This window comes from Scyliorhinus torazame, chromosome 30, assembly GCF_047496885.1.
Source record: "Scyliorhinus torazame isolate Kashiwa2021f chromosome 30, sScyTor2.1, whole genome shotgun sequence".
NCBI lineage: Eukaryota > Metazoa > Chordata > Chondrichthyes > Carcharhiniformes > Scyliorhinidae > Scyliorhinus > Scyliorhinus torazame.
The window spans coordinates 7308299-7334549 of record NC_092736.1 but is presented as its reverse complement, the minus strand read 5'-3'; the positions used below and the strand labels follow the sequence as shown (position 1 = coordinate 7334549).

At 53.4% G+C, this 26251-nt stretch overlaps 1 protein-coding gene across 1 annotated transcript in view; it reads right to left on the bottom strand.

The window, feature by feature from the left end:
- Positions 1-434: 434 nt before the first annotated feature.
- Positions 435-26251, bottom strand: part of tp53bp1 (tumor protein p53 binding protein, 1) — a 294166-nt gene continuing 268349 nt past the window's right edge. The window contains 8 exon segments of the mRNA XM_072492591.1: positions 435-795; positions 5268-5413; positions 9996-10195; positions 14234-14328; positions 15444-15656; positions 16895-17071; positions 21806-21997; positions 24664-25082. Of these exon segments, the coding sequence (XP_072348692.1) occupies positions 608-795; positions 5268-5413; positions 9996-10195; positions 14234-14328; positions 15444-15656; positions 16895-17071; positions 21806-21997; positions 24664-25082 (1630 nt within the window). The 3' untranslated portion in view covers positions 435-607.

Sequence of the window (26251 nt, the reverse complement as noted above, 5' to 3'; positions counted from 1 at the left end):
GTACAGGCTGGGTCATTAAAGTATGTTCAAGGCTGAGATAGACAGACTTTTAATCAGTAAGAGAATCGAGGGTTATGGGGATCTGGCGGGAAAGTGGAGTTGAGAATTATCACATCAGATCTGTCATGATCTCATTGAATGGCGGAGCAGGCTCGATGGGCCGAATGGCCTACTTCTGGATCTACTGCTTTCTGGGTTTTGAATGAAATAACAAATCAAATCCAGGCCCTGGGTGGGACTTGTTCTTACCCCGAATGCTTCCCGTACCGGCCTCCCCGAACAGGCGCCGGAATGTGGCGACTAGGGGCTTTCCACAGTAACTTCATTTGAAGCCTACTCGTGACAATAAGCCATTTTCATTTTCATTAAATAAAACACACACGCTTTTGAAATAAAACTAATTTCAAACTGACAAAAAAGGCCAAGAAACACAGTTTATTCCATTATTTTTTAATAAAAATTAAACCAATAAAACTATGTACATTTTCATACATGCAGTTACAAACACAGACAGTTAAAAGCTTCTAAAATGTAAAACGACGGCACAATTGATTGGCGGTTGAGGGGGCGGGGGGGGGGGGGAAGGGGCACAATTGGACGTTTTGTTTTAACTGGGTTTGTAGGTGTGTTTGTACTTGGGGTGGTTGTTGTGACTGACTCTCTGCCCCGTCACCAAACTCTGGATGATCCACTCCTGAGAGACGACGGGGAGAGACAGCGACTCGGCACACTTCAACAGCGAGGCTGGGCAGGAGGGGTCGGTCACCACGATGTCAAAGATCCCCAGCGGCACATCTGAAAGCACAGAAAGAAATCACGGTTAACCCGGAGGCACTTCGGGATGTGGCCATCGTTGGGGAGGCCGCAAAAGCGGGAAAAGGTCAGCGATCATCTGATGGAATGGCGGAACAGGCTGGAGGGGCAGACTGGCCCCAGTCTGAACCGAGTCCGTATGCGGGGATCGTTACGTCCCTACACTTCAGCATTTTTAGCTGCAGTTCACCTTTCTGTGAAAATCACAATCCTTGACCACAATGGGAAACAAAATTATTGACTCTGCACTTGTTAAAATGTGTCTTTACTTCCCTCAGTATTACAGAGGGTCCGATTATTTGATCTACCTGTAGGATCAGTGGCAGCAAATACAGCTGTTGTTGCCCATCCCGAATTTCACCCCAAACCGATTGTCTCGCTCGGCCATTTCAGAGGGCATTTAAGGTTCAGCGACATTGCTGTGGGTCTGCAGTCACGAGTAGGCCAGACCGGGTAAGGAGGGCAGATTTCCTTCCCTACAGGACGTTAGTGAACCTGATGGGTTTTTACAACAATCAACAATAGTTTCATGGTCGCCATTGGAGGCAAGACTTAAATTCGACATTTACGCATTGAATTTTATTAACTGAATTTAAATTCTACCAGCTGCCATAGTGAGATTTGAATCAGGGTCCCCAGAACATGAATCCGAGCCTCGGATTATTCGTTAACATTAACACAACGCCACCATCTCCTAAACATCTACACCCAGCACAATGTCAGCACCGACAGTCTCATTCAATGTCCAAGGATGCAGTAAGGCACAGATTTACCAGGTTACAGCACACTGGGACAGAGCGAGCTTCACTCTGTCTCTAACCCCGTGCTGTACCTGTCCTGGGAGTGTTTGATGGGGGCAGTGCAGAGGGAGCTTTACTCTGTATCTAACCCCGTGCTGTCCCTGTCCTGGGAGTGTTTGATGGGGACAGTGTAGAGGGAGCTTTACTCTGTATCTAACCCCGTGCTGTACCTGTCCTGGGAGTGTTTGATGGGGACAGTGTAGAGGGAGCTTTACTCTGTATCTAACCCTGGGCTGTACCTGTCCTGGGAGTGTTTGATGGGGACAGTGCAGAGGGAGCTTTACTCTGTATCTAACCCCGTGCTGTACCTGTCCTGGGAGTGTTTGATGGGGACAGTGTAGAGGGAGCTTTACTCTGTATCTAACCCCGTGCTGTACCTGTCCTGGGAGTGTTTAATGGGGACAGTATAGAGGGAGCTTTACTCTGAATCTAACCCCGTGCTGTACCTGTCCTGGGAGTGTTTGATGGGGACAGTGTAGAGGGAGCTTTACTCTGAATCTAACCCCGTGCTGTACCTGTCCTGGGAGTGTTTAATGGGGACAGTGTAGAGGGAGCTTTACTCTGTCTCTAACCCCATGCTGTACCTGTCCTGGGAGTGTTTGATGGGGACAGTGTAGAGGGAGCTTTACTCTGTCTCTAACCCCATGCTGTACCTGTCCTGGGAGTGTTTGATGGGGACAGTGTAGAGGGAGCTTTACTCTGTCTCTAACCCCGTGCTGTACCTGTCCTGGGAGTGTTTGATGGGGACAGTGTAGAGGGAGCTTTACTCTTCTCTAACCCCATGCTGTACCTGTCCTGGGAGTGTTTGATGGGGCCAGTGTAGAGGGAGCTTTACTCTGTATCTAACCCTGTGCTGTACCTGTCCTGGGAGTGTTTAATGGGGACAGTATAGAGGGAGCTTTACTCTGTATCTAACCCGTGCTGTACCTGTCCTGGGAGTGTTTGATGGGGACAGTGTAGAGGGAGCTTTACTCTGTATCTAACCCGTGCTGTACCTGTCCTGGGATTGTTTGATGGGGACAGTGTAGAGGGAGCTTTACTCTGTATCTAACCCCATGCTGTACCTGTCCTGGGAGTGTTTGATGGGGACAGTGTGGAGGGAGCTTTACTCTGTCTCTAACCCCATGCTGTACCTGTCCTGGGAGTGTTTGATGGGGACAGTGTAGAGGGAGCTTTACTCTGTCTCTAACCCCGTGCTGTACCTGTCCTGGGAGTGTTTGATGGGGACAGTGTAGAGGGAGCTTTACTCTGTCTCTAACCCCATGCTGTACCTGTCCTGGGAGTGTTTGATGGGGCCAGTGTAGAGGGAGCTTTACTCTGTATCTAACCCTGTGCTGTACCTGTCCCGGGAGTATTTGATAGGGACAGTGTAGAGGGAGCTTTACTCTGTATCTAACCCTGTGCTGTACCTGTCCTGGGAGTGTTTGATGGGGACAGTGTAGAGGGAGCTTTACTCTGTCTCTAACCCCATGCTGTACCTGTCCTGGGAGTGTTTGATGGGGACAGTGTAGAGGGAGCTTTACTCTGTATCTAACCCCGTGCTGTACCTGTCCTGGGAGTGTTTAATGGGGACAGTATAGAGGGAGCTTTACTCTGTATCTAACCCCGTGCTGTACCTGTCCTGGGAGTGTTTGATGGGGACAGTGTAGAGGGAGCTTTACTCTGTATCTAACCCTGTGCTGTACCTGTCCTGGGAGTGTTTAATGGGGACAGTATAGAGGGAGCTTTACTCTGAATCTAACCCTGTGCTGTACCTGTCCTGGGAGTGTTTGATGGGGACAGTGTAGAGGGAGCTTTACTCTGAATCTAACCCCGTGCTGTACCTGTCCTGGGAGTGTTTAATGGGGACAGTATAGAGGGAGCTTTACTCTGTATCTAACCCTGTGCTGTACCTGTCCCGGGAGTGTTTGATAGGGACAGTGTAGAGGGAGCTTTACTCTGTCTCTAACCCCATGCTGTACCTGTCCTGGGAGTGTTTGATGGGGACAGTGTAGAGGGAGCTTTACTCTGTCTCTAACCCCATGCTGTACCTGTCCTGGGAGTGTTTGATGGGGACAGTGTAGAGGGAGCTTTACTCTGTCTCTAACCCCATGCTGTACCTGTCCTGGGAGTGTTTGATGGGGACAGTGTAGAGGGAGCTTTACTCTGTCTCTAACCCCGTGCTGTACCTGTCCTGGGAGTGTTTGATGGGGACAGTGTAGAGGGAGCTTTACTCTTCTCTAACCCCATGCTGTACCTGTCCTGGGAGTGTTTGATGGGGCCAGTGTAGAGGGAGCTTTACTCTGTATCTAACCCTGTGCTGTACCTGTCCTGGGAGTGTTTAATGAGGACAGTATAGAGGGAGCTTTACTCTGTATCTAACCCGTGCTGTACCTGTCCTGGGAGTGTTTGATGGGGACAGTGTAGAGGGAGCTTTACTCTGTATCTAACCCGTGCTGTACCTGTCCTGGGAGTGTTTGATGGGGACAGTGTAGAGGGAGCTTTACTCTGTATCTAACCCCGTGCTGTACCTGTCCTGGGAGTGTTTGATGGGGACAGTGTAGAGGGAGCTTTACTCTGTATCTAACCCTGTGCTGTACCTGTCTCGGGAGTATTTGATAGGGACAGTGTAGAGGGAGCTTTACTCTGTATCTAACCCTGTGCTGTACCTGTCCTGGGAGTGTTTGATGGGGACAGTGTAGAGGGAGCTTTGCTCTGTCTCTAACCCCGTGCTGTACCTGTCCTGGGAGTGTTTGATGGGGACAGTGTAGAGGGAGCTTTACTCTGTCTCTAACCCCATGCTGTACCTGTCCTGGGAGTGTTTGATGGGGCCAGTGTAGAGGGAGCTTTACTCTGTATCTAACCCTGTGCTGTACCTGTCCTGGGAGTGTTTAATGGGGACAGTATAGAGGGAGCTTTACTCTGTATCTAACCCGTGCTGTACCTGTCCTGGGAGTGTTTGATGGGGACAGTGTAGAGGGAGCTTTACTCTGTATCTAACCCGTGCTGTACCTGTCCTGGGAGTGTTTGATGGGGACAGTGTAGAGGGAGCTTTACTCTGTCTCTAACCCCGGGCTGTACCTGTCCTGGGAGTGTTTGATGGGGACAGTGTAGAGGGAGCTTTACTCTGTCTCTAACCCCGTGCTGTACCTGTCCTGAGAGTGTTTGATGGGGACAGTGTAGAGGGAGCTTTACTCTGTATCTAACCCCGTGCTGTACCTGTCCTGGGAGTGTTTGATGGGGCCAGTGTAGAGGGAGCTTTACTCTGTATCTAACCCTGTGCTGTACCTGTCCTGGGAGTGTTTAATGGGGACAGTATAGAGGGAGCTTTACTCTGTATCTAACCCGTGCTGTACCTGTCCTGGGAGTGTTTGATGGGGACAGTGTAGAGGGAGCTTTACTCTGTATCTAACCCGTGCTGTACCTGTCCTGGGAGTGTTTGATGGGGACAGTGTAGAGGGAGCTTTACTCTGTATCTAACCCCATGCTGTACCTGTCCTGGGAGTGTGCGATGGGGACAGGGTGCCAAAAAACCAAAGTTATCCAATCCCCATTTTTAACACCCTGCATTTTATGGGGTAACCGGCCGCACTATTTCTGTTGTGCACGTGGTGAGGTCTAAATTCCACCAATGTCACTCCTGACCAAGCTCCAGGTCAGGCTGAGGCTGCTCACCCTTGTTGTGCGCAGTGGAGTTATGCTGTCTCACCGACATCGCTCCACCCATCATAAGAATCTCCGACCATAGGCTGAGGAAACCCTCCTGCTGGTCAGAAACAAGCAGCAACTTCATGTTCTTAAACGGGGTGGTCCGTGGATGCCTGCAGGAGAGAGAGAGGGAGGGAGAGAGAGCGTGAGGGAAGAGGGGGAGAGAGAGAGCGTGAGGGAAGAGGGGGAGAGAGAGAGGGGGAGAGAGAGAGGGAGGGAGAGAGAGGGGGAGAGAGAGGGAGGGAGAGAGAGGGGGAGAGAGAGGGGGAGAGAGAGGGGGAGAGAGAGGGGGAGAGAGAGGGGGAGAGAGAGGGGGGAGAGAGGGGGAGAGAGAGGGGGAGAGAGAGGGGGAGAGAGAGGGGGAGGGGGAAGGATATGGGGGAGAGAGGGGGAGGGATAGAGGGAGATAGAGGGGGAGGGATAGAGGGAGATAGAGGGGGAGGGAGGGGGAGAGGGAGAGGGGGAGGGGGAGGGGGAGGGGGAGAGAGAGGGGGAGAGAGAGGGGGAGAGAGAGGGGGTGAGAGAGGGGGTGAGAGAGGGGGTGAGAGAGGGGGTGAGAGAGGGGGTGAGAGAGGGGGTGAGAGAGGGGGAGAGAGAGGGGGAGAGAGAGGGGGAGAGAGAGGGGGAGAGAGAGGGGGTGAGAGAGGGGGAGAGAGAGGGGGAGAGAGAGGGGGAGAGAGAGGGGGAGAGAGAGGGGGAGAGAGAGGGGGAGAGAGAGGGGGAGAGAGAGGGGGAGAGAGAGGGGGAGAGAGAGGGGGGGAGAGAGGGGGAGAGAGAGGGGGAGAGAGAGGGGGAGAGAGAGGGGGAGAGAGAGGGAGAGGGGGAGAGAGAGAGGGGGAGAGAGAGGGGGAGAGAGAGGGGGAGAGAGAGGGGGAGAGAGAGGGGGAGAGAGAGGGGGAGAGAGAGGGGGAGAGAGAGGGGGAGAGAGAGGGGGTGGTAGAAGGGGAGAGAGAAGGGGAGGGGGGGGGGGGGGAAGAGGGAGAGAGAGGGAGGAAGTGAGGGATGGTGAAATGTGCCAAAAGGGGTGGAAAGGAATGTGATTATATCAGGGAGGAGAAACAGCCATAGACCAATAGGTTTACATTAATGTTTTCATTGGCTTCGGGGTGTCAACAAGGGTTCAGCTAGGAAGATTAAATGGGTGGGTGGAGTCAGTGATAGGGGAGAGTGTACATGGGGGTGTGGGAGGGGAGTGAATGGGGGGTAGAGTCAGTGATAGGGGAGAGTGTACATGGGGGTGTGGGAGGGGAGTGAATGGGGGGTAGAGTCAGTGATAGGGGAGAGTGTACATGGGGCTGTGGGAGGGGATTAAATGGGTGGGTAGTCAGTGATAGGGGAGAGTGTACATGGGGGTGTGGGAGGGGATTAAATGGGTGGGTAGTCAGTGATAGGGGAGAGTGTACATGGGGGTGTGGGAGGGGATTAAATGGGTGGGTAGTCAGTGATAGGGGAGAGTGTACATGGGGGTGTGGGAGGGGATTAAATGGGTGGGTAGTCAGTGATAGGGGAGAGTGTACATGGGGGTGTGGGAGGGGAGTGAATGGGTGGGTAGTCAGTGATAGGGGAGAGTGTACATGGGGGTGTGGGAGGGGATTAAATGGGGGGTAGAGTCAGTGACAGGGGAGAGTGTACATGGGGGTGTGGGAGGGGGTGAATGGGGGGTAGAGTCAGTGATAGGGGAGAGTGTACATGGGGGTGTGGGAGGGGAGTGAATGGGTGGGTAGTCAGTGATAGGGGAGAGTGTACATGGGGGTGTGGGAGGGGATTAAATGGGTGGGTAGAGTCAGGGATAGGGGAGAGTGTACATGGGGGTGTGGGAGGGGATTAAATGGGTGGGTAGTCAGTGATAGGGAAGAGTGTACATGGGGCTGTGGGAGGTGAGTGAATGGGGGGTAGAGTCAGTGATAGGGGAGAGTGTACATGGGGGTGTGGGAGGGGATTAAATGGGGGGGTAGAGTCAGTGATAGGGGAGAGTGTACATGGGGGTGTGGGAGGGGAGTGAATGGGGGGGTAGAGTCAGTGATAGGGGAGAGTGAACATGGGGGTGTGGGAGGGGAGTGAATGGGGGGTAGAGTCAGTGATAGGGGAGAGTGTACATGGGGGTGTGGGAGGGGATTAAATGGGGGGTAGAGTCAGTGATAGGGGAGAGTGTACATGGGGGTGTGGGAGGGGAGTGAATGGGTGGGTAGTCAGTGATAGGGGAGAGTGTACATGGGGGTGTGGGAGGGGAGTGAATGGAGGGTAGAGTCAGTGATAGGGGAGAGTGTACATGGGGGTGTGGGAGGGGAGTGAATGGGTGGGTAGTCAGTGATAGGGGAGAGTGTACATGGGGGTGTGGGAGGGGATTAAATGGGGGGTAGAGTCAGTGATAGGGGAGAGTGTACATGGGGGTGTGGGAGGGGAGTGAATGGGTGGGTAGAGTCAGTGATAGGGGAGAGTGTACATGGGGGTGTGGGAGGGGAGTGAATGGGTGGGTAGTCAGTGATAGGGGAGAGTGTACATGGGGGTGTGGGAGGGGAGTGAATGGGTGGGTAGAGTCAGTGATAGGGGAGAGTGTACATGGGGGTGTGGGAGGCGATTAAATGGGTGGGTAGAGTCAGTGATAGGGGAGAGTGTACATGGGGTGTGGGAGGGGAGTGAATGGGTGGGTAGAGTCAGTGATAGGGGAGAGTGTACATGGGGGTGTGGGAGGCGATTAAATGGGTGGGTAGAGTCAGTGATAGGGGAGAGTGTACATGGGGGTGTGGGAGGGGATTAAATGCGTGGGTAGTCAGTGATAGGGAAGAGTGTACATGGGGCTGTGGGAGGTGAGTGAATGGGGGGTAGAGTCAGTGATAGGGGAGAGTGTACATGGGGGTGTGGGAGGGGATTAAATGGGTGGGTAGAGTCAGTGATAGGGGAGAGTGTACATGGGGGTGTGGGAGCGGAGTGAATGGGAGGGTAGTCAGTGATAGGGGAGAGTGTACATGGGGGTGTGGGAGGGGATTAAATGGGGGGGTAGAGTCAGTGACAGGGGAGAGTGTACATGGGGGTGTGGGAGGGGAGTGATGAGTGGGGAGAGTCAGTGATAGGGGAGAGTGTACATGGGGGTGTGGGAGGGGAGTGAATGGGGGGTAGAGTCAGTGATAGGGGAGAGTGTACATGGGGGTGTGGGAGGGGAGTGATGAGTGGGGAGAGTCAGTGATAGGGGAGAGTGTACATGGGGGTGTGGGAGGGGATTAAATGGGGGGTAGAGTCAGTGATAGGGGAGAGTGTACATGGGGGTGTGGGAGGGGAGTGAATGGGGGGTAGACTCAGTGATAGGGGAGAGTGTACATGGGGGTGTGGGAGGGGAGTGAATGGTGGGTAGAGTCAGTGATAGGGGAGAGTGTACATGGGGCTGTGGGAGGGGAGTGAATGCGGGGGTAGTCAGTGATAGGGGAGAGTGTACATGGGGGTGTGGGAGGGGATTAAATGGGTGGGTAGAGTCAGTGATAGGGGAGAGTGTACATGGGGGTCTGGGAGGGGAGTGAATGGGGGGTAGAGTCAGTGATAGGGGAGAGTGTACATGGGGCTGTGGGAGGGGAGTGAATGCGGGGGTAGTCAGTGATAGGGGAGAGTGTACATGGGGGTGTGGGAGGGGAGTGAATGGGTGGGTAGAGTCAGTGATAGGGGAGAGTGTACATGGGGGTGTGGGAGGGGAGTGAATGGGGGGTAGAGTCAGTGATAGGGGAGAGTGTACATGGGGTGTGGAGGGGATTAAATGGGGTGTAGAGTCAGTGATAGGGGAGAGTGTACATGGGGGTGTGGGAGGGGAGTGAATGGGTGGGTAGAGTCAGTGATAGGGGAGAGTGTACATGGGGGTGTGGGTGGGGATTAAATGGGGGGTAGAGTCAGTGATAGGGGAGAGTGTACATGGGGGTGTGGGAGGGGAGTGAATGGGGGGTAGAGTCAGTGACAGGGGAGAGTGTACATGGGGGTGTGGGAGGGGAGTGAATGGGGGGGTAGAGTCAGTGATAGGGGAGAGTGTACATGGGGGTGTGGGAGGGGAGTGAATGGGTGGGTAGAGTCAGTGACAGGGGAGAGTGTACATGGGGGTGTGGGAGGGGAGTGAATGGGGGGTAGAGTCAGTGATAGGGGAGAGTGTACATGGGGGTGTGGGAGGGGATTAAATGGGTGGGTAGTCAGTGATAGGGGAGAGTGTACATGGGGGTGTGGGAGGGGAGTGAATGGGGGGGTAGAGTCAGTGATAGGGGAGAGTGTACATGGGGGTGTGGGAGGGGAGTGAATGGGTGGGTAGAGTCAGTGACAGGGGAGAGTGTACATGGGGGTGTGGGAGGGGAGTGAATGGGGGGGTAGAGTCAGTGATAGGGGAGAGTGTACATGGGGGTGTGGGAGGGGAGTGAATGGGGGGGGGTAGAGTCAGTGATAGGGGAGTGTGTACATGGGGGTGTGGATCTAAATTACTGAGCAAAACCGTGTAGAACAAAAACAGAAAACAAGTCCAAAGGTGTGCGGGTCAGGTGGATTGGTTGTGTTAAATTGCCTTTGGTGTCCAAAAGGTTAGACGGGAGTACAGTGTTGCGGGGATAGGGTGGGGGCGTGAGCCGTGGTCGGGTGCTCTTTCGAAGGGTGGGTGCAGACTCGATGGGCCGAATGGCCTCTTTCTGCCCTGTGGGGATTCTGTGATGCAGGAAGGGCAGCTCGTTTACTCACCACTCCAGAATGTGGTCCGTCTCCACACTGTATCCTGCAGGCAGCATGTAATTCTTGTACGGTTGCAGCTGGTTTGCGAGACAGCTGTCACGTACCCACAGGTTAGACACACACGGAACTCCACTGGCGATGCACAGGAAGTATTTCTTCGTCCGACAGTGCTGGTCGGCGATCAGTACGCACTGGTACGCGGCTTTGCACTGGAACACAACAGGGTCACATCGCGAGTGTCACTAGGAGCAGCAAAGGAGTCTCTACGTCTGTTTGTGAAAAGTTCAAAGTGGAGCGGTTGGTGAAGGGGTGAAGGGGTGAAGGGGTGAAGGGGTGAAGGGGTGAAGGGGTGCCCCCCCCCCCCCCCCCCCGGTTTACTAACTGCCGGGACCACGTTTAAAAACCCGCCCCAGTAACCACTGCCTGGACAGGCTCCGTCGAAAATACAACGTGGGAGTGTGCCAATGTTGTTTCAGGGAAAGAGGACAATATTAGGGGCTCTCTCTCTCGCTCGAGACCACAGAGGAAGCATGTTGTTGGTGTGGGGTATAGCGGAGGGAGTGGAATCCTCCTGTACTTGGTGACGACTCTGTCTGGTATCAATGCCTTTGGGGGGGGGGGGGGTCCCACACTGTCACAGGGTCAGTACTGAGGGAGTGCTGCACTGTCAGAGGGTCAGTACTGAGGGAGTGCTGCACTGTCAGAGGGTCAGTACGGAGGGAGTTCTGCACTGTCAGAGGGTCAGTACTGAGGGAGTGCTGCACTGTCAGAGGGTCAGCACTGAGGGAGTGCCGCACTGTCAGAGGGTCAGTACTGAGGGAGTGCTGCACTGTCAGAGGGTCAGTACTGAGGGAGTGCTGCAATGTCAGAGGGTCAGTACTGAGGGAGTGCTGCACTGTCAGAGGGTCAGTACTGAGGGAGTGCTGCAATGTCAGAGGGTCAGTACTGAGGGAGTGCTGCACTGTCAGAGGGTCAGTACGGAGGGAGTTCTGCACTGTCAGAGGGTCAGTACTGAGGGAGTGCCGCACTGTCAGAGGGTCAGTACTGAGGGAGTGCTGCACTGTCAGAGGGTCAGTACTGAGGGAGTGCTGCACTGTCAGAGGGTCAGTACTGAGGGAGTGCTGCAATGTCAGAGGGTCAGTACTGAGGGAGTGCTGCACTGTCAGAGGGTCAGTACGGAGGGAGTTCTGCACTGTCAGAGGGTCAGTACTGAGGGAGTGCTGCACTGTCAGAGGGTCAGTACTGAGGGAGTGCCGCACTGTCAGAGGGTCAGTACTGAGGGAGTGCTGCACTGTCAGAGGGTCAGTACTGAGGGAGTGCCGCACTGTCAGAGGGTCAGTACTGAGGGAGTGCTGCACTGTCAGAGGGTCAGTACTGAGGGAGTGCCGCACTGTGAGAGGGTCAGTACTGAGGGAGTGCTGCACTGTCAGAGCGTCTGTACTGAGGGAGTGCCGCACTGTCAGAGGGTCAGTACTGAGGGAGTGCTGCACTGTCAGAGGGTCAGCACTGAGGGAGTGCCGCACTGTCAGAGGGTCAGTACTGAGGGAGTGCTGCACTGTCAGAGGGTTAGTACTGAGGGAGCGCTGCACTGTCAGAGGGTCAGCACTGAGGGAGTGCCGCACTGTCAGAGGGTCAGTACTGAGGGAACGTCGCACTGTCAGAGGGTCAGTACTGAGGGAGTGCCGCACTGTCAGAGGGTCAGCACTGAGGGAGTGCTGCACTGTCAGAGGGTCAGTACTGAGGGAGTGCCGCACTGTCAGAGATTCAGTACTGAGGGAGTGCTGCACTGTCAGAGGGTCAGCACTGAGGGAGTGCCGCACTGTCAGAGGGTCAGTACTGAGGGAACGTCGCACTGTCAGAGGGTCAGTACTGAGGGAGTGCCGCACTGTCAGAGGGTCAGCACTGAGGGAGTGCTGCACTGTCAGAGGGTCAGTACTGAGGGAGCGCTGCACTGTCAGAGGGTTAGTACTGAGGGAGCGCTGCACTGTCAGAGGGTCAGCACTGAGGGAGTGCCGCACTGTCAGAGGGTCAGTACTGAGGGAACGTCGCACTGTCAGAGGGTCAGTACTGAGGGAGTGCCGCACTGTCAGAGGGTCAGCACTGAGGGAGTGCTGCACTGTCAGAGGGTCAGTACTGAGGGAGCGCTGCACTGTCAGAGGGTTAGTACTGAGGGAGCGCTGCACTGTCAGAGGGTCAGCACTGAGGGAGTGCCGCACTGTCAGAGGGTCAGTACTGAGGGAACGTCGCACTGTCAGAGGGTCAGTACTGAGGGAGTGCCGCACTGTCAGAGGGTCAGCACTGAGGGAGTGCTGCACTGTCAGAGGGTCAGTACTGAGGGAGTGCCGCACTGTCAGAGATTCAGTACTGAGGGAGTGCTGCACTGTCAGAGGGTTAGTACTGAGGGAGTGCTGCACTGTCAGAGGGTCAGTACTGAGGGAGTGCCGCACTGTCAGAGATTCAGTACTGAGGGAGTGCTGCACTGTCAGAGGGTTAGTACTGAGGGAGTGCAGCACTGTCAGAGGGTCAGTACTGAGGGAGTGCCGCACTGTCAGAGGGTCAGTACTGAGGGGGTGCTGCACTGTCAGAGGGTCAGTACTGAGGGTGTGCTGCACTGTCAGAGGGTCAGTACTGAGGGAGTGCCGCACTGTCAGAGGGTCAGTACTGAGGGAGCGCCGCACTGTCAGAGGGTCAGTACTGAGGGAGTGCCGCACTGTCAGAGATTCAGTACTGAGGGAGTGCTGCACTGTCAGAGGGTTAGTACTGAGGGAGTGCAGCACTGTCAGAGGGTCAGTACTGAGGGAGTGCCGCACTGTCAGAGGGTCAGTACTGAGGGGGTGCTGCACTGTCAGAGGGTCAGTACTGAGGGAGTGCTGCACTGTCAGAGGGTCAGTACTGAGGGAGTGCCGCACTGTCAGAGGGTCAGTACTGAGGGAGTGCTGCACTGTCAGAGGGTCAGCACTGAGGGAGTGCTGCACTGTCAGAGGGTCAGTACTGAGGGAATGCCGCACTGTCAGAGATTCAGTACTGAGGGAGTGCTGCACTGTCAGAGGGTCAGTACTGAGGGAGCGCTGCACTGTCAGAGGGTTAGTACTGAGGGAGTGCAGCACTGTCAGAGGGTCAGTACTGAGGGAGTGCTGCACTGTCAGAGGGTCAGTACTGAGGGAGTGCTGCACTGTCAGAGGGTCAGTACTGAGGGAGTGCCGCACTGTCAGAGATTCAGTACTGAGGGAGTGCTGCACTGTCAGAGGGTCAGTACTGAGGGAGTGCTGCACTGTCAGAGGGTCAGTACTGAGGGAGTGCTGCATTGTCAGAGAGTCAGTACTGAGGGAGTGCCGCACTGTCAGAGGGTCAGTACTGAGGGAGCGCCGCACTGTCAGAGGGTCAGTACTGAGGGAGTGCTGCACTGTCAGAGATTCAGTACTGAGGGAGTGCTGCACTGTCAGAGGGTCAGTACTGAGGGAGCGCCGCACTGTCAGAGGGTCAGTACTGAGGGAGTGCTGCACTGTCAGAGGGTCAGTACTGAGGGAGTGCCGCACTGTCAGAGGATCAGTACTGAGGGAGTGCCGCACTGTCAGAGGGTCAGTACTGAGGGAGTGCCGCACTGTCAGAGGGTCAGTACTGAGGGAGTGCTGCACTGTCAGAGGGTCAGTACTGAGGGAGCGCCGCACTGTCAGAGGGTCAGTACTGAGGGAGTGCTGCACTGTCAGAGGGTCAGTACTGAGGGAGTGCCGCACTGTCAGAGGATCAGTACTGAGGGAGTGCCGCACTGTCAGAGGGTCAGCACTGAGGGAGTGCTGCACTGTCAGAGGGTCAGTACTGAGGGAGTGCTGCACTGTCAGAGAGTCAGTACTGAGGGAGTGCTGCATTGTAGGACGTACTGGCTTTCAAAGGAGGCCCCGTTCATCCTGTCACACATGGTTGTAAAAGATCTGCCGTCACTAAGAAAAGCATGGGAGTTCCGTCCAATGTCCTGGTTAAAATTTATCCCTCCATTAATATCAAACAGATTGGCTCTGTCGTGTTGCTGTGGATGGGAACAAACTTGTGACTGTCATTACAACAGCGACCACATTTTGGACACGGGGAGGAAGGCAATATATAAATGCAAGCCTTCCTCTCGGTCCAATCTGGTGAATATCTGTCTCAGCTTTTTGCATAGTGTTCCACTCCTGTATCGTTCTCAGGGAGCTCTCCGCTGCCCGAGATTGGGGCTCGCTGTGTAAAAGGAGCTGATGGTATTCGCTTACCTGAGCTTCATTGAAATCCTGAAGAATGTAACCCCCGCCGGCTCGGAGCTGTTTCTCGGTGTACTGCTTATTGTACGCTGCAGTCTCCACGTACTCTACAGGGAAACAGGGACACAGTAAAATCCCAACTCCACCTCTCCCTTCCTATCTCAATACTGCAGGGAGGGAGAGAGGGGGTCAGATTTGGGGCTGATGTTTCCATTCTCTTCCCCCTCTAGGGACTCAGCTGAGAATGGACCCGGGACCTCCCCAGGCTGTGCGCGCCCTCAGTCCCACACTCGGGAGTGAGTTTACAAACTAAAGCTTGGGCCAGTCACTAATTCAGATTGGAACCCGGAGGCTCGATCAGATAATAAGACCATAAGAGATAGGAGCAGAATTAGGCCACTCGGCCCATCGAGTCTGCTCCGCCATTCAATCATGGCGGATATTTTTCTCATCCCCATTCTCCTGCCTTCTCCCCATAACCCCTGATCCCCTTATTAATCAAGAACCTAACCAGCTCTGTCTTAAAGACACTCAGTGATTTGGCCTCCACAGCCTTCTGCGGCAAAGAGTTCCACAGGTTCACCACCCTCTGGCTGAAGAAATTCCTCCTCATCTCAGTTTGAAAGGATCGTCCCTTCAGTCTGAGTCTGTGTCCTCTGCTTCTAGTTTTTCCTACAAGTGGAAACATCCTCTCCACGTCCACTCTATCCCAGCCTCTCAATATTCTGTAAGTTTCAATAAGATCCCCCCTCATCCTTCTAAACTCCAACGAGTACAGACCCAGAGTCCTCAACCGCTCCTCATGTGACAAGCTCTTCATTCCAGGGATCATTCTTGTGAACCTCCTCTGGACCCTTTCCAAGGCCAGCACATCCTTCCTGAGATACAGGGCCCAAAACTGCTCACAATACTCCAAATGGGGTCTGACCAGAGCCTTATAGAGCCTCAGAAGTCCATCCCTGCTCTTGTATTCTAACCCCCTCATGCCCCGCATCCCCAGCCCAATGCTCTTGGCCGGTGTGTTGGTTTCCCGCTGTACTCCCATCCCTTCCCGAGTGTTAGGCTCTCTCCATTCCCCTTTCTACCCCCCAGCATTGCCGCACCCCCCCCGCCCCGCCGAATCCCCCTCATTCACGGCGTATCCCAACCCGCTGAAAGCCTTGTCACAATTAACCAGCCATGGAGGAGCGCCACGGGCAGTAGGAGCGAAAGACGGTCTCACCCTCATCCTCCTCGCTGCTGACCGCTCCGTCCCGTTGCGCCTGCTTGTTGGTGCTGCGGTCTGACTCCGTCGCCGCGGTCAGGATGAAGGCGTAGCCCACAAAGAGGGTGGGATTTCTCGGGATGGGACCGTGTTGGGCCTCCTGCATGGAGGTGGGCTGGCTGGAGACGTCACCCTCAGAGGGGCTGCTGAACCCACTCGGCTTCAAGATCCCTGCGGACGAGGAAATACAGCTCACAAAACTACACAGAACTTACAGAAATGGCCATTCAGCCCAACAAGCCCATGCTGGACCACTCGAGTCTCCTCTCATCATTGTCTAAACCTATTCCCCCTCCACTTAAATATACCGATATTATTCTAACATACTACACTCCCTGTGGGAGCGTGTTCCACATTCTCATTGCTCCCTGGGTAAAGAAGTTTCCCCTGAATTTATTAGTGAATATCTTCTCTTTCGTCTCCAGCGTAAGTGGGAACATCTCTACATATTTTTTAATGGAATGTGGGTGTCCCTGGCAATCACCCATTTCCCCCCTTGAGCCGGGTGGTTTGGTTGCTCAGCCTGCTAAGAGTCAACCACATTACTGTGGGTCTGGAGTCACGTGTAGGCCAGGCCGGGTAAGGACGGCAGATTTCCTTCCCTAAAGGACATTAATGAACAACCGATGATGGATTACATTCCCAATTTTATGAATTGTATTTAAGTTCTACCATCTGGATCTGAGCCCATATCCCCCACAGAGCGTTAACCAGGATTAGTCTGGGTTACCGGCCCCGTGACATTGTCAGCACACCGCTCTCTCCCTCCCTGTCTGCCTAACTCCATCAAAACACATCATCTTGAAGCAGCTCCCCACTCTGAGAAAACAGCCACGGCTCGTTCAGTCTTCCCTGCTGGTTGTAACCTCGCACATCTGGCTGAGGAACAGTGAGGGGCAGGAGAGCCCTTCGAGTCCGCTCCGCCATTCAATGAGGTCATGTCTGGTCTATGGCCTAACTCCACATACCTTCCGTTGGCCCATAGCCCTTAATCTCTTTGCTTAACAAATGTCTATCTATCTCACATGCTTGACCAAAAGCAGTCTTTAACGTTACGAAGTGCCAAGTGAATTAGACCAATACTTGAGAAGGGAAACATTCACAGGAATATGCGGAAAGGCTGTGGTCATCTCACTGGATCAGTAATCCAGAGGCCCAGGCTAATGCTGTGGGAGTCATGGGTTCAAATCCCACCACGGCAACTGGTGGAATCCAAATTCAACTAATTAAATCTGGAATGGAAAGCAAGGGATGGGCAACAAATGCCAGCCTCGCCAGTGAAGGCCGCATCTCAAAGAATAAAGCTCTTTCAGAGAGACTCCACAGGCTTGATGGGCCAGAAGGCCTTATCCCGCGCTGTACAATTCTGTAGGGCTGATAACGGACACCCAATCCGACTGCCAGCTCACCGGATTTTGTGCTTCCAGGTTTGCGGCCACGTTTGGCAGGAGAGCGTTCCTCGTCTGAGCTCATCAGCTTCCGCTTCCCAGAGAGGGCCAGGCCCCTCGGACTCTCCCCATGTTTCCGGGTCGGAGTGGTGGAACCGAGGTTGCTGCGACGCTTGCGTTTTCCCTCCACCAGATTATCTGCGGGCAAGAAGATTCACTTTGTATCCTCACCGGCGACGCAGTACCAACACCTCAGAGCAACACCCACCCGTCAGAGATCTCCGCTGCCCCGGCCAGCTGGTTCCCAACATCAACACCGGCACGGAGTACAAATGTCCCAAAGCGCTCCATCAGACAGAGCGTTATCAAACACTGAGTCACACAAGGAGGTATTACAAAAGGGGACTTAAAGCTTGGGTTTAATGAGCCGACTTCCACATTGCTGGAGGAGGTGCTGACGACAGGGGGACTGGAGAAGGGGGTAGTATCGGCGGTTTACGGGGCTATTTTGGAAGAGGAGAAGGCGCCACTAGAAGGGATCAAGGCAAAGTGGGAGGAGGGTTGGGAGAGGGTATGGAGGAGGGGTTCTGGTGTGAGGTGTTCCGGAGGGTGAACGCCTCCACCTAGTGTGCGAGGTTGGGGTTGATACAGCTGAAGGTGGTGTACAGAGCGCACCTTACAAGGGCGAGGATGAGCCGGCTCTTTGAGGGGGTAGAAGATGTGTGTGAACGTTGCCGGGGGGCCCCGCAAACCACGTCCATATGTTTTGATCCTGTCCAAAGCTGGAGGATTACTGGAAGGAGGGGTTTAGGGTAATCTCTAAAGTGGTGCACGTGATACTGGGCCCGGGCCTTCGGGAGGCCATATTCGGGGTGTCGGACCAGCCGGGGTTGGAAACGGGCGCGGAGGCAGATGTTGTAGCCTTCGCCTTGTTGGTCGCCCGAAGGCGGATCCTGTTAGGGTGGAGATCAACCTCTCCACCCTGTGCCCTGGCGTGGCGGGGGGACCTGTTGGAATTCTTGACGCTTGAAAAGGTCAAATTTGAACTGTGGGGAAGGATGGAGGGATTCTACAATTCATGGGCGTTATTCATGATGCACTTTCGAGAATTGGATCACATCGAACATTAGGGGGGTTGGGGGCTGGGAGTGGGGGGGGGGGGGGGGGGGGGGCTGTGTGTGTTAATGGTGACTATGGGTGATTCCGGATTCCTTTTTGTCATTTGTTTATGTTAACATGCGAACCAATGACTGGGGTTTGGTGGGAGGATGGGATCGTTGTTATTGATACGGGGATTGACATTACATTCGCTATTTTTGGGTGTAAATTTGGGAGAAAATGTGAAAGAGGAGAATAAATATATATTTTTTAAATCTTGGGATTAATGTGTTATTCAAAAGGTGGATGAGACGTGGGAGTGGTTTAGGGAGGGATAGAGGGCTACAAGATTGTGAGGGGCATGGATAGAGTGGATGGGAAGGCACTCTTTCCGAGTGGAGGGGTCAGTTACCAGGGGGCATAGGTTTAAGGTCCGTGGGGGAATGTTTAGAGGAGATGTGTAGGTGGTGGCGCAGTGGTATTGTCACTGGACTAGTAATCCAGAGACCCAGGGTAATTCTCTGGGGTCGCAGGTTTGAATCCCACTGTCGCAGTTGGTGAAATTTGAATTCAATAAAAAATAAATCTGGAAATAAAACTCTTAGATAATCAACATCTTTTCCCAAAGGTAGGGGAGTCTAAAACTAGAGGGCATAGGTTTAAGGTGAGAGGGGAGAGATTCAGAAGGGCCCAGAGGGGCAATTTCTTCACTCAGAGGGTAGTGAGTGTCTGGAATGGGCTGCCAGAGGTAGTAGTAGAGGCGGGTACAATTGTGTCTTTTAAAAAACATTTAGATAGTTACATGGGTAAGATGGGTATAGAGGGTTATGGGCCAAGTGCGGGCAACTGGGACTAGCTTAATGGTAAAAACTGGGCGGCATGGACTGGTTGGGTCGAAGGGCCTGTTTCCATGCTGTAAACTTCTATGATTCTATGTGCGAGGCAGGTTTTTTACGCAGAGGGTGGTGAGTGCCTGGAACGTGTTGCTAGGGGAGGCTGTGGAAGCAGATACATTAACGGCGTTCAAAAGGCATCTTGACAAATACTTGGGTAGGATGGGTATAGAGGGATACGGCACTAGGAAGTGCTGAGGGTTTTGGCCAAGGGTGGTATCATGACCGGTACAGGCTTGGAGGGCCGAAGGGCCTGTTCCTGTGCTGCATTGTTCTTTGAATTCCAGGCAGCTGAAGGCACGGCCGTCAGTGGTGGAGCGATGGGATTGGGGGATGCACACGAGGCAAGGATTAGAGGTGCACATATATCTCAGCATTGCGGTAGCACAGTGGTTAGCACTGTTGCTTCACAGCCCCAGGGTCCCGGGTTCGATTCCCGGCTTGGGTCACTGTCTGTGCGGAGTCTGCACGTTCTCCCCGTGTCTGCGTGGGTTTCCTCCGGGTGCTCCGGTTTCCTCCCACATTCCCCGAAAGACGTGCTGTTAGACATTCTGAATCGGACATTCTGAATTCTCCCTCCGTGCACCCGAACAGGCGCCGGAATGTGGCAACTAGGGGATTTTCACAGTAACTTCATTGCAGTGTTAATGTAGGCCTACTTGTGACAAAAAATATTATTATTTTTTTTAAATTATAGCGCAGGAGGAGGATAACTGAGGTTAGGATGGAAAAGGCCATGGAGGGATTTAAGCATCAGGGTGGCTAAAACAGTAATGACAAATTATTAAATACTACATCGAGTACAAAGTGGTACAAATTACATAAACGCATTTATAAATAGAATCACCGAATCGTCATGGGGCGGGAGGCCACATTTTGCCCCATCGTGTCTGCAGCGTCTCTCCAAACCAGCACCGTGACTTAAGTGAATAAAAGCTAATTACTGCGGATGCTGGAATCTGAAACAACAAGCAGGAAATACCGGACAATCTCAGCATCTTTGGAGAGAGAAGGGAGCTGACGTCTTGAGGCTGGGTGACTCTTTGCCACAGCTGGAGAGAACTGGAAATGGGGTCAGATGTGTACTGTTGTGTGTGTGTGTGTGTGGGGGGGGGGCTGGACAGGGAGCCAGCAATAGGTGGAGTGAACAGAAAGGCAAAGGGAATGCAAACGGGGGTGATTAAGGCTGAGAAGGGTGCTGATAGTGGCACATAAAGAGATCAGAACGTGTTAATGGCAGAACAGTGTGTCAACATAGAACATGCAGTGCCGAAGGAGGCCATTCGGCCCATCAAGTCTGCACCGACCCACTTAAAGCCCTCACTTCCACCCTATCCCCATAACCCAATAACCCCATCTAACCTTTTTTGGACACTAAGGGCAATTTATCGCGGCCATCCCACCTAACAAGCACGCCTTTGGACTGTGGGAGGAAACCGGAGCGCCCGGAGGAAACCCACGCAGACACGGGGAGAACGTGCAGACTCCACACGGACAGTGACCCAAGCCGGGAATCGAACCTGGGACCCTGGCGCTGTGAAGCCTCAGTGCTATCCACTTGTGCTGCCGTGTTGTCAAAGGGCAACTCGGAACAGGGAACCTTCTCCACCGACCTTGGCATAGGGAGCGGGATTAACATCCCCACCTCCCGGACTCAGAGGGTTCCAAACTAAATGTGTTTGGGCAGCTTAAATTCACGAGCCTACAACTCTAAAACACCCCAATAAAACTGCAGTAATTTAATCATGACTTAGTGCCATTTCCCCGTAACCCTCCACATGATTACTTGAACAGAAATAATTTCCTAATGCCCAGTGGAATGCCCCATTGAATCTGCCACAAATTGAGACAGAGTACGGTAAACAAGGGGAAGTTACGCCAAACATTTAGAAGCCACAGCTGAGGCCTCGGCCGGAGGGCTGGGTTCAATTCTGGGTGCTCCGCACGGCAGGGAGGAGGTCTAAACCTCAGAGAGGGCGGGGAGGAGATTGATCAGAACGGTTACAGCCGTACGAGACTTCAGTCCGGGGAGCGGCTGGAGAATCTGGGATACGTCTCCACGGAGAGAGCAGGAAAAGACCACGTCTTCACTGGCAGGAGGGTCTGTCCCGGAGGACTCCGAAGTAGATTCAAGCGTAATTTTCAAAAGGAAACGGATAAATAGTTGAAATGGAACAGTCTGCAGGGCTATGCAGGGAAAAAGTAGTTTGGGTATAATCGGATTGATCTTTCGAAGGGCCAACCTCTAATGGCCTCCTTCTGTGCAGTGGGATTCTATACAAGTTTCCTTTTACATGCTATCCACCCTGGACATGATGCAGCCACACTCGCCTTCACTTACCAAGGCTCCCTCCCAGTTTGATGTCCATCAGCAGAACTCCTCTGCTGCAGGTGCAGTATCTCCACTGTAGACTGAACCATCTGGAGCAGGTCAACATCTGGCTTCACTCAGGCGGGCAGTTGATAACCCCGCCATCGCCCTCCAAAATTGACCAGGATTCCCAGCTCCGTGCGGCCAGCAGTGCCACGTCAGGGGAGGAGCAGATCAGACCAGTGATGCCCTCCGCGGTTCAATAGCCTGGCTGCAGTCACTGCTGAGCCTCGGGCAACAATGGACGGCCAACTGAGGCAAGGACAGTGTAGTGATATCATGGTTGTGTTGAAATGCACCGACTGACCACTAGGAGTCTCACTAGTATATAAGTGAATGTTAAGAGTCAGATGACCCTCAGACTGGCTGGAGGAAGCTGGAGAGAGGTTTCTTGTGGTTGATCGTACTGTTATTCATCTTTTGTTTTGTATATAGTTTACCCACAGTTGGTCATTTATAGCTTTACAAGTGTTCTTGTAATAAATCAGGCCATCCGACAAGAACATTACAGACAGGTCCCCAGCAAAAGGAGCCCCCCCTGAGGTATCACTGGGCACTTTCCCCACTTACCCAAGCTGATGTCCGCTGCCATGGTGAGGGGGGTGGCGGCCTCACAGGGGTCGAGACCAAACTGTTCACGAAGCCGGTTTCCCTGTTCCAGCGATAGGATGACCGCCATTCGCTTGTACCATTTCTGCAGACCATCCTTCTCAATGCAGTAATAAAACTCCTCGGCCTCCTTCCGGTGAGCCTTTACAATACCTGCAGATAACGGCACACACGACGGTCACTGTCTTCACCCGTAACCTCAATAGGGTCAGAATACAAGAGTAACAAACTCTGAGTGATCCCCTCTGCAACGCCACCTACCCACCTCACCTGATAAATATCTAATATTAGTGGGAGGTTGTGGTATTGTCACTGTATTTATAATCCAGAGACACAGCGTAATATTCTGGCCACCCGGGTCCAAATCCCAGCAGGGCAAATGGTGAAACTTGAATTCAATAAAAATCTGGAATTTAGAGTCTAAAGTTGATCATGAAACTGTTGTCAATTGTCATAAAAAACCATCAGGTCCTTTAGGGAAGGAAATCTGCCCTCCTTACCCGGTCTGGCCTACACGTGACTCCAGGCCCACCGCAATGTGGTTGACTCTTAAATGCCTCTGAAATGTGACGGGTAAGCCACTCAGTTTAGGCAATAATAATCATTATTAGTGTCACAAGTAGGCTTACATTAACACTGCAATGAAGTCACTGTAAAAATCCCCTCGTCGCCACATTCCGGCTGTAGACTGTTCGGGTACACAGAGGGAGAATTCAGAATGTCCAATTCACCCAACAAGCACGTCTTTCTTAGGGAAGGGCAATAAATACTGGCCCAGCCAGCGATCCCATGTAACGTTAAAAAATTCAGATCGGAGTCTCGAAAGCTTCAAGTGTTCCTCAGCGAACACGGCATATTGTGAGACACCTGATAAAGAGTTCCCCTTTGAAACAAACGAGAGAAAACCAGGATTGTTTTTAAAAAAATTGTTGTCCAGGTTTGGACATGGACTGCTTCAGTATCTGAGCCGTGAACGGTGCTGGCTGTTGTGCGCGACACTTCTGACCTTACGATGGAAGGGAGGTCATTGATGAAGCAGCTGAAGATGGTTGGGGCCGAGGCCACGACCCTGAGGAACTCCTGCAGTGATGTCCTGGAGCTGAGATGATTGACCTCCAACCACCACAACCATCTTCCTTTGTGCCGGGTATGACCCCAACCAGCGGAGAGTTTCCCCCCGATTCCCATTGACTCCGGTTTTGGCTCCTTGATGCCACACTCGGTCAAATGCTGCCTTGATGTCAAGGGCAGTCACTCTCACCTCCCCTCTGGAGTTCAGCTCTTTTGTCCATGTTTGAACCAAGGCTGCAATGAGGTCAGGAGCCAGACGACCTTGGCGGAACCCAAACTGAGCGTCCGTGAGCAGGTTATTGGTGTGGCCTTTTGTGTATAGGACACACCTGGTTTAGCACAGGGCTAAATCGCTGGCTTTTAAAGCAGACCAAAGCAGGCCAGCAGCACGGTTCAATTCCCGTACCAGCCTCCCCGAACAGGCGCTGGAATGTGGCGACTAGGGGCTTTTCACAGTAACTTCATTCGAAGCCTACTTGTGACAATAAGCGATTTTCATTTCACCTGGGCACTTTCCCACATTGGCAGGCAGATGGCAGTGTTGTAGCTGTACTGGAATAGCTTGCATACAACACAAAGGCATTCTGAAGGGCAACTAGGGACCGGCAATGAATGGTGTCCGAGCAAGCGAAGCCCACATCCCGTAAAATAAAGATTTTGGACACGAAAGAGAATTGGGGGGTATGGCCTAGTAAGGGAGTGATTGTTAGATAATTTAGCCGACCATGTCACAAGATAATGGATACAGACGAAGAATTGGGCAAGGAAGTGGAATTGATGTAGACATTGACCAGGGTAAAGGGGCTGAAAGGCAGAGACTAGTTCATGCGCCGACAAACCGGAGCGGCCAACACTTTACACCTTCCCCCTGCCTTTAACAAAGAGTGGGGTACAAACAGGTAGGAATGGAAAAAGCTTCAGAAGAGAGATGAAAACAGCCACAACCAGAAAGGGTGGGAGAGGATCCAGAGGATGGGCTGAAGGGTCAAGCTGCTGGTGGGAAAAGGAACGTACGGCGCTAAACCCAGGCCGATACTCCAATGCAATACCTCAACCCAACAGATTCATGGTCAATTTGACTGATGAGGTTTTTATTTGGCTCAGGAAGCAAAGTGGGTAAATGGAGTTACGGTAGAGATCATCCACAATCTGAATCGCAGAACAGGCTCAATGGGCTGAATGGCCACCTCCTGTGTCTGTGTCCCAGGTTCGACAGGCTGAATGATCTCCTGTTCCTGTGCACCAGGTTCGAGGGGCTGAATGGACTCCTGTCCTGGTGTACCAGGTTCGAGGGGCTGAATGGACTCCTGTCCCCGTGTACCAGGTTCGAGGGGCTGAATGGACTCCTGTCCCCGTGTATCAGGTTCGAGGGGCTGAATGGACTCCTGTCCTGGTGCACCAGGTTCAAGGGGCTGAATGGACTCCTGTCCTGGTGTACCAGGTTCGAGGGGCTGAATGGACTCCTGTCCCCGTGTACCAGGTTCGAGGGGCTGAATGGACTCCTGTCCTGGTGTACCAGGTTTGAGGGGCTGAATGGACTCCTGTCCCCGTGTACCAGGTTCGAGGGGCTGAATGGACTCCTGTCCTGGTGTACCAGAATCAAGGGGCTGAATGGCCTTACTAATGTATTTCAGGTCTTTTCCCTGCAATTCTCCCCAGCTGCCCGCAGTGGGTTTCGAACCAGGCTCTCTGGGTCACCAGTGCGGTGACATCCCGCTACGCCCTGCCTGCGAGCCAACACCAAATACCTGCACTGAAGTACTCGTCGTCAGAGAGGGCCGTCACCTCCGTCTCCACGGGGATGGGATCGCACAGCAGGATGTCCTTGCCCGGCACTTCGCACTCGTAGCCATCGTCGAACAGCACCTTGTACTTGCCATCGCCGGAGTCGCGGGTAATCGCTCCCGAGTAGAAGTATCCGTTGGACGACCACTTGGCGACCACGCGCAGCCCCACAAAGCTACTGGCCTGAGAGGCCGGGAGCGTCAGGTCAGAGGGCGGCGACGCCAGCAGGGGCGGGATCTCCGGTGAGCCCGAGCGGGGGAAGGGCGAGGGCACTGCCTTCTCGGGGGGGCGCGCCGCAATGCGGGTGTAGTGCTCCTCCTCGGGGGAAGTGGTGCTTGAACGCTCCTCCCCGCGTGCCCGGGGCGACACCTGCATCATCTCCCTGCGTGAGAACAAGACGGCGACAAGAGACAAGAGGCGGTAGAGAGGAAGAAAAACACGAGGGAAAACAAAGTCACGTTTACTCCCCTTGGCTCCAAACGAGGGATTCAACTCCCATTTTCCTTTGAGATGCGGCGCATGGCGGCAGCTTCGAGCGCTCACTGTGGACGGGCTTCGCTGTAGCTCACATTGTCGCCCTGGTTCCACGGCGCTTGAACCTGACCCTCCAGTGCTGCCGGCCTCTGCTCCCCAACCTCCACGCCGCCTCAGGAACTTCTACTTTCCCTGAAGAAATTAAACTTGCATTTACCTGGCGCCTATTAAAACGTCCCAAGGTGCTACCCGGGCGGGGGCACCATGAGGTACATGGTTAACCTGAAGCACCAAGGGGCCGATACCGACACACATCCGAGCTGATCAAAGCTCTCGGTCATAGGAAGGAGGCTTTTGAGGATTTCTTTACCCCCATGACTCTATTGGGTCGGTGACGGCTCGATGGGCCGAAGGGCCCCTTCTGCACTGTAGTATTCTGTGATTTTGTGAATCAGAAGGTCGTGGGTTCGATTCCCACTTTGGGACCTTCAAATCCTGGCATTGCCGGTGGTGTATTCAACAGGAAATGGTTACTGGGAGCGGTAATCCAGGGGCCCAGGCTAACGCTCCAGGGTCACGAGTTCAATACCCGTCATAGTAGGCTGACGATGTAATTTAGTTTCGATTCATAAAATCTGGAATTGAAAACTAGTCGAAGTAAAGGTGAACATTAAGTTGTTGTTTAAAAAAAACAAACCATCTGGTTCACTAATGTCCTTAAGGAAGGAAATCTGGACTACACGTGACTCTTAACTGCTCTCTGAACTGGCCGGGGCAATAAAACAAATGTTGGCCTGACCAGCGACGCCCACATCCCATCAAAGAATTTGAAAGCAGGATTTTCTTAAAAAGGTGATGGGGATGCTACAACAATTACATTTGCGTAGCGACTTTCACCGCTTCAGGACATCTTTGAGATGCAGTCATGTAGGAAACACGGCTTCAATCTGTGCACGGGAAGCTCCCACAGGCAGTGTGACTCTGTTTTTGAGCGATGTAGGCTGGGGGATAAGTATTGGCCCAGGATAATAGCGTCATCGGGTCCTTGACACCCATCGGAAAGTAGAAGCTAGGCCG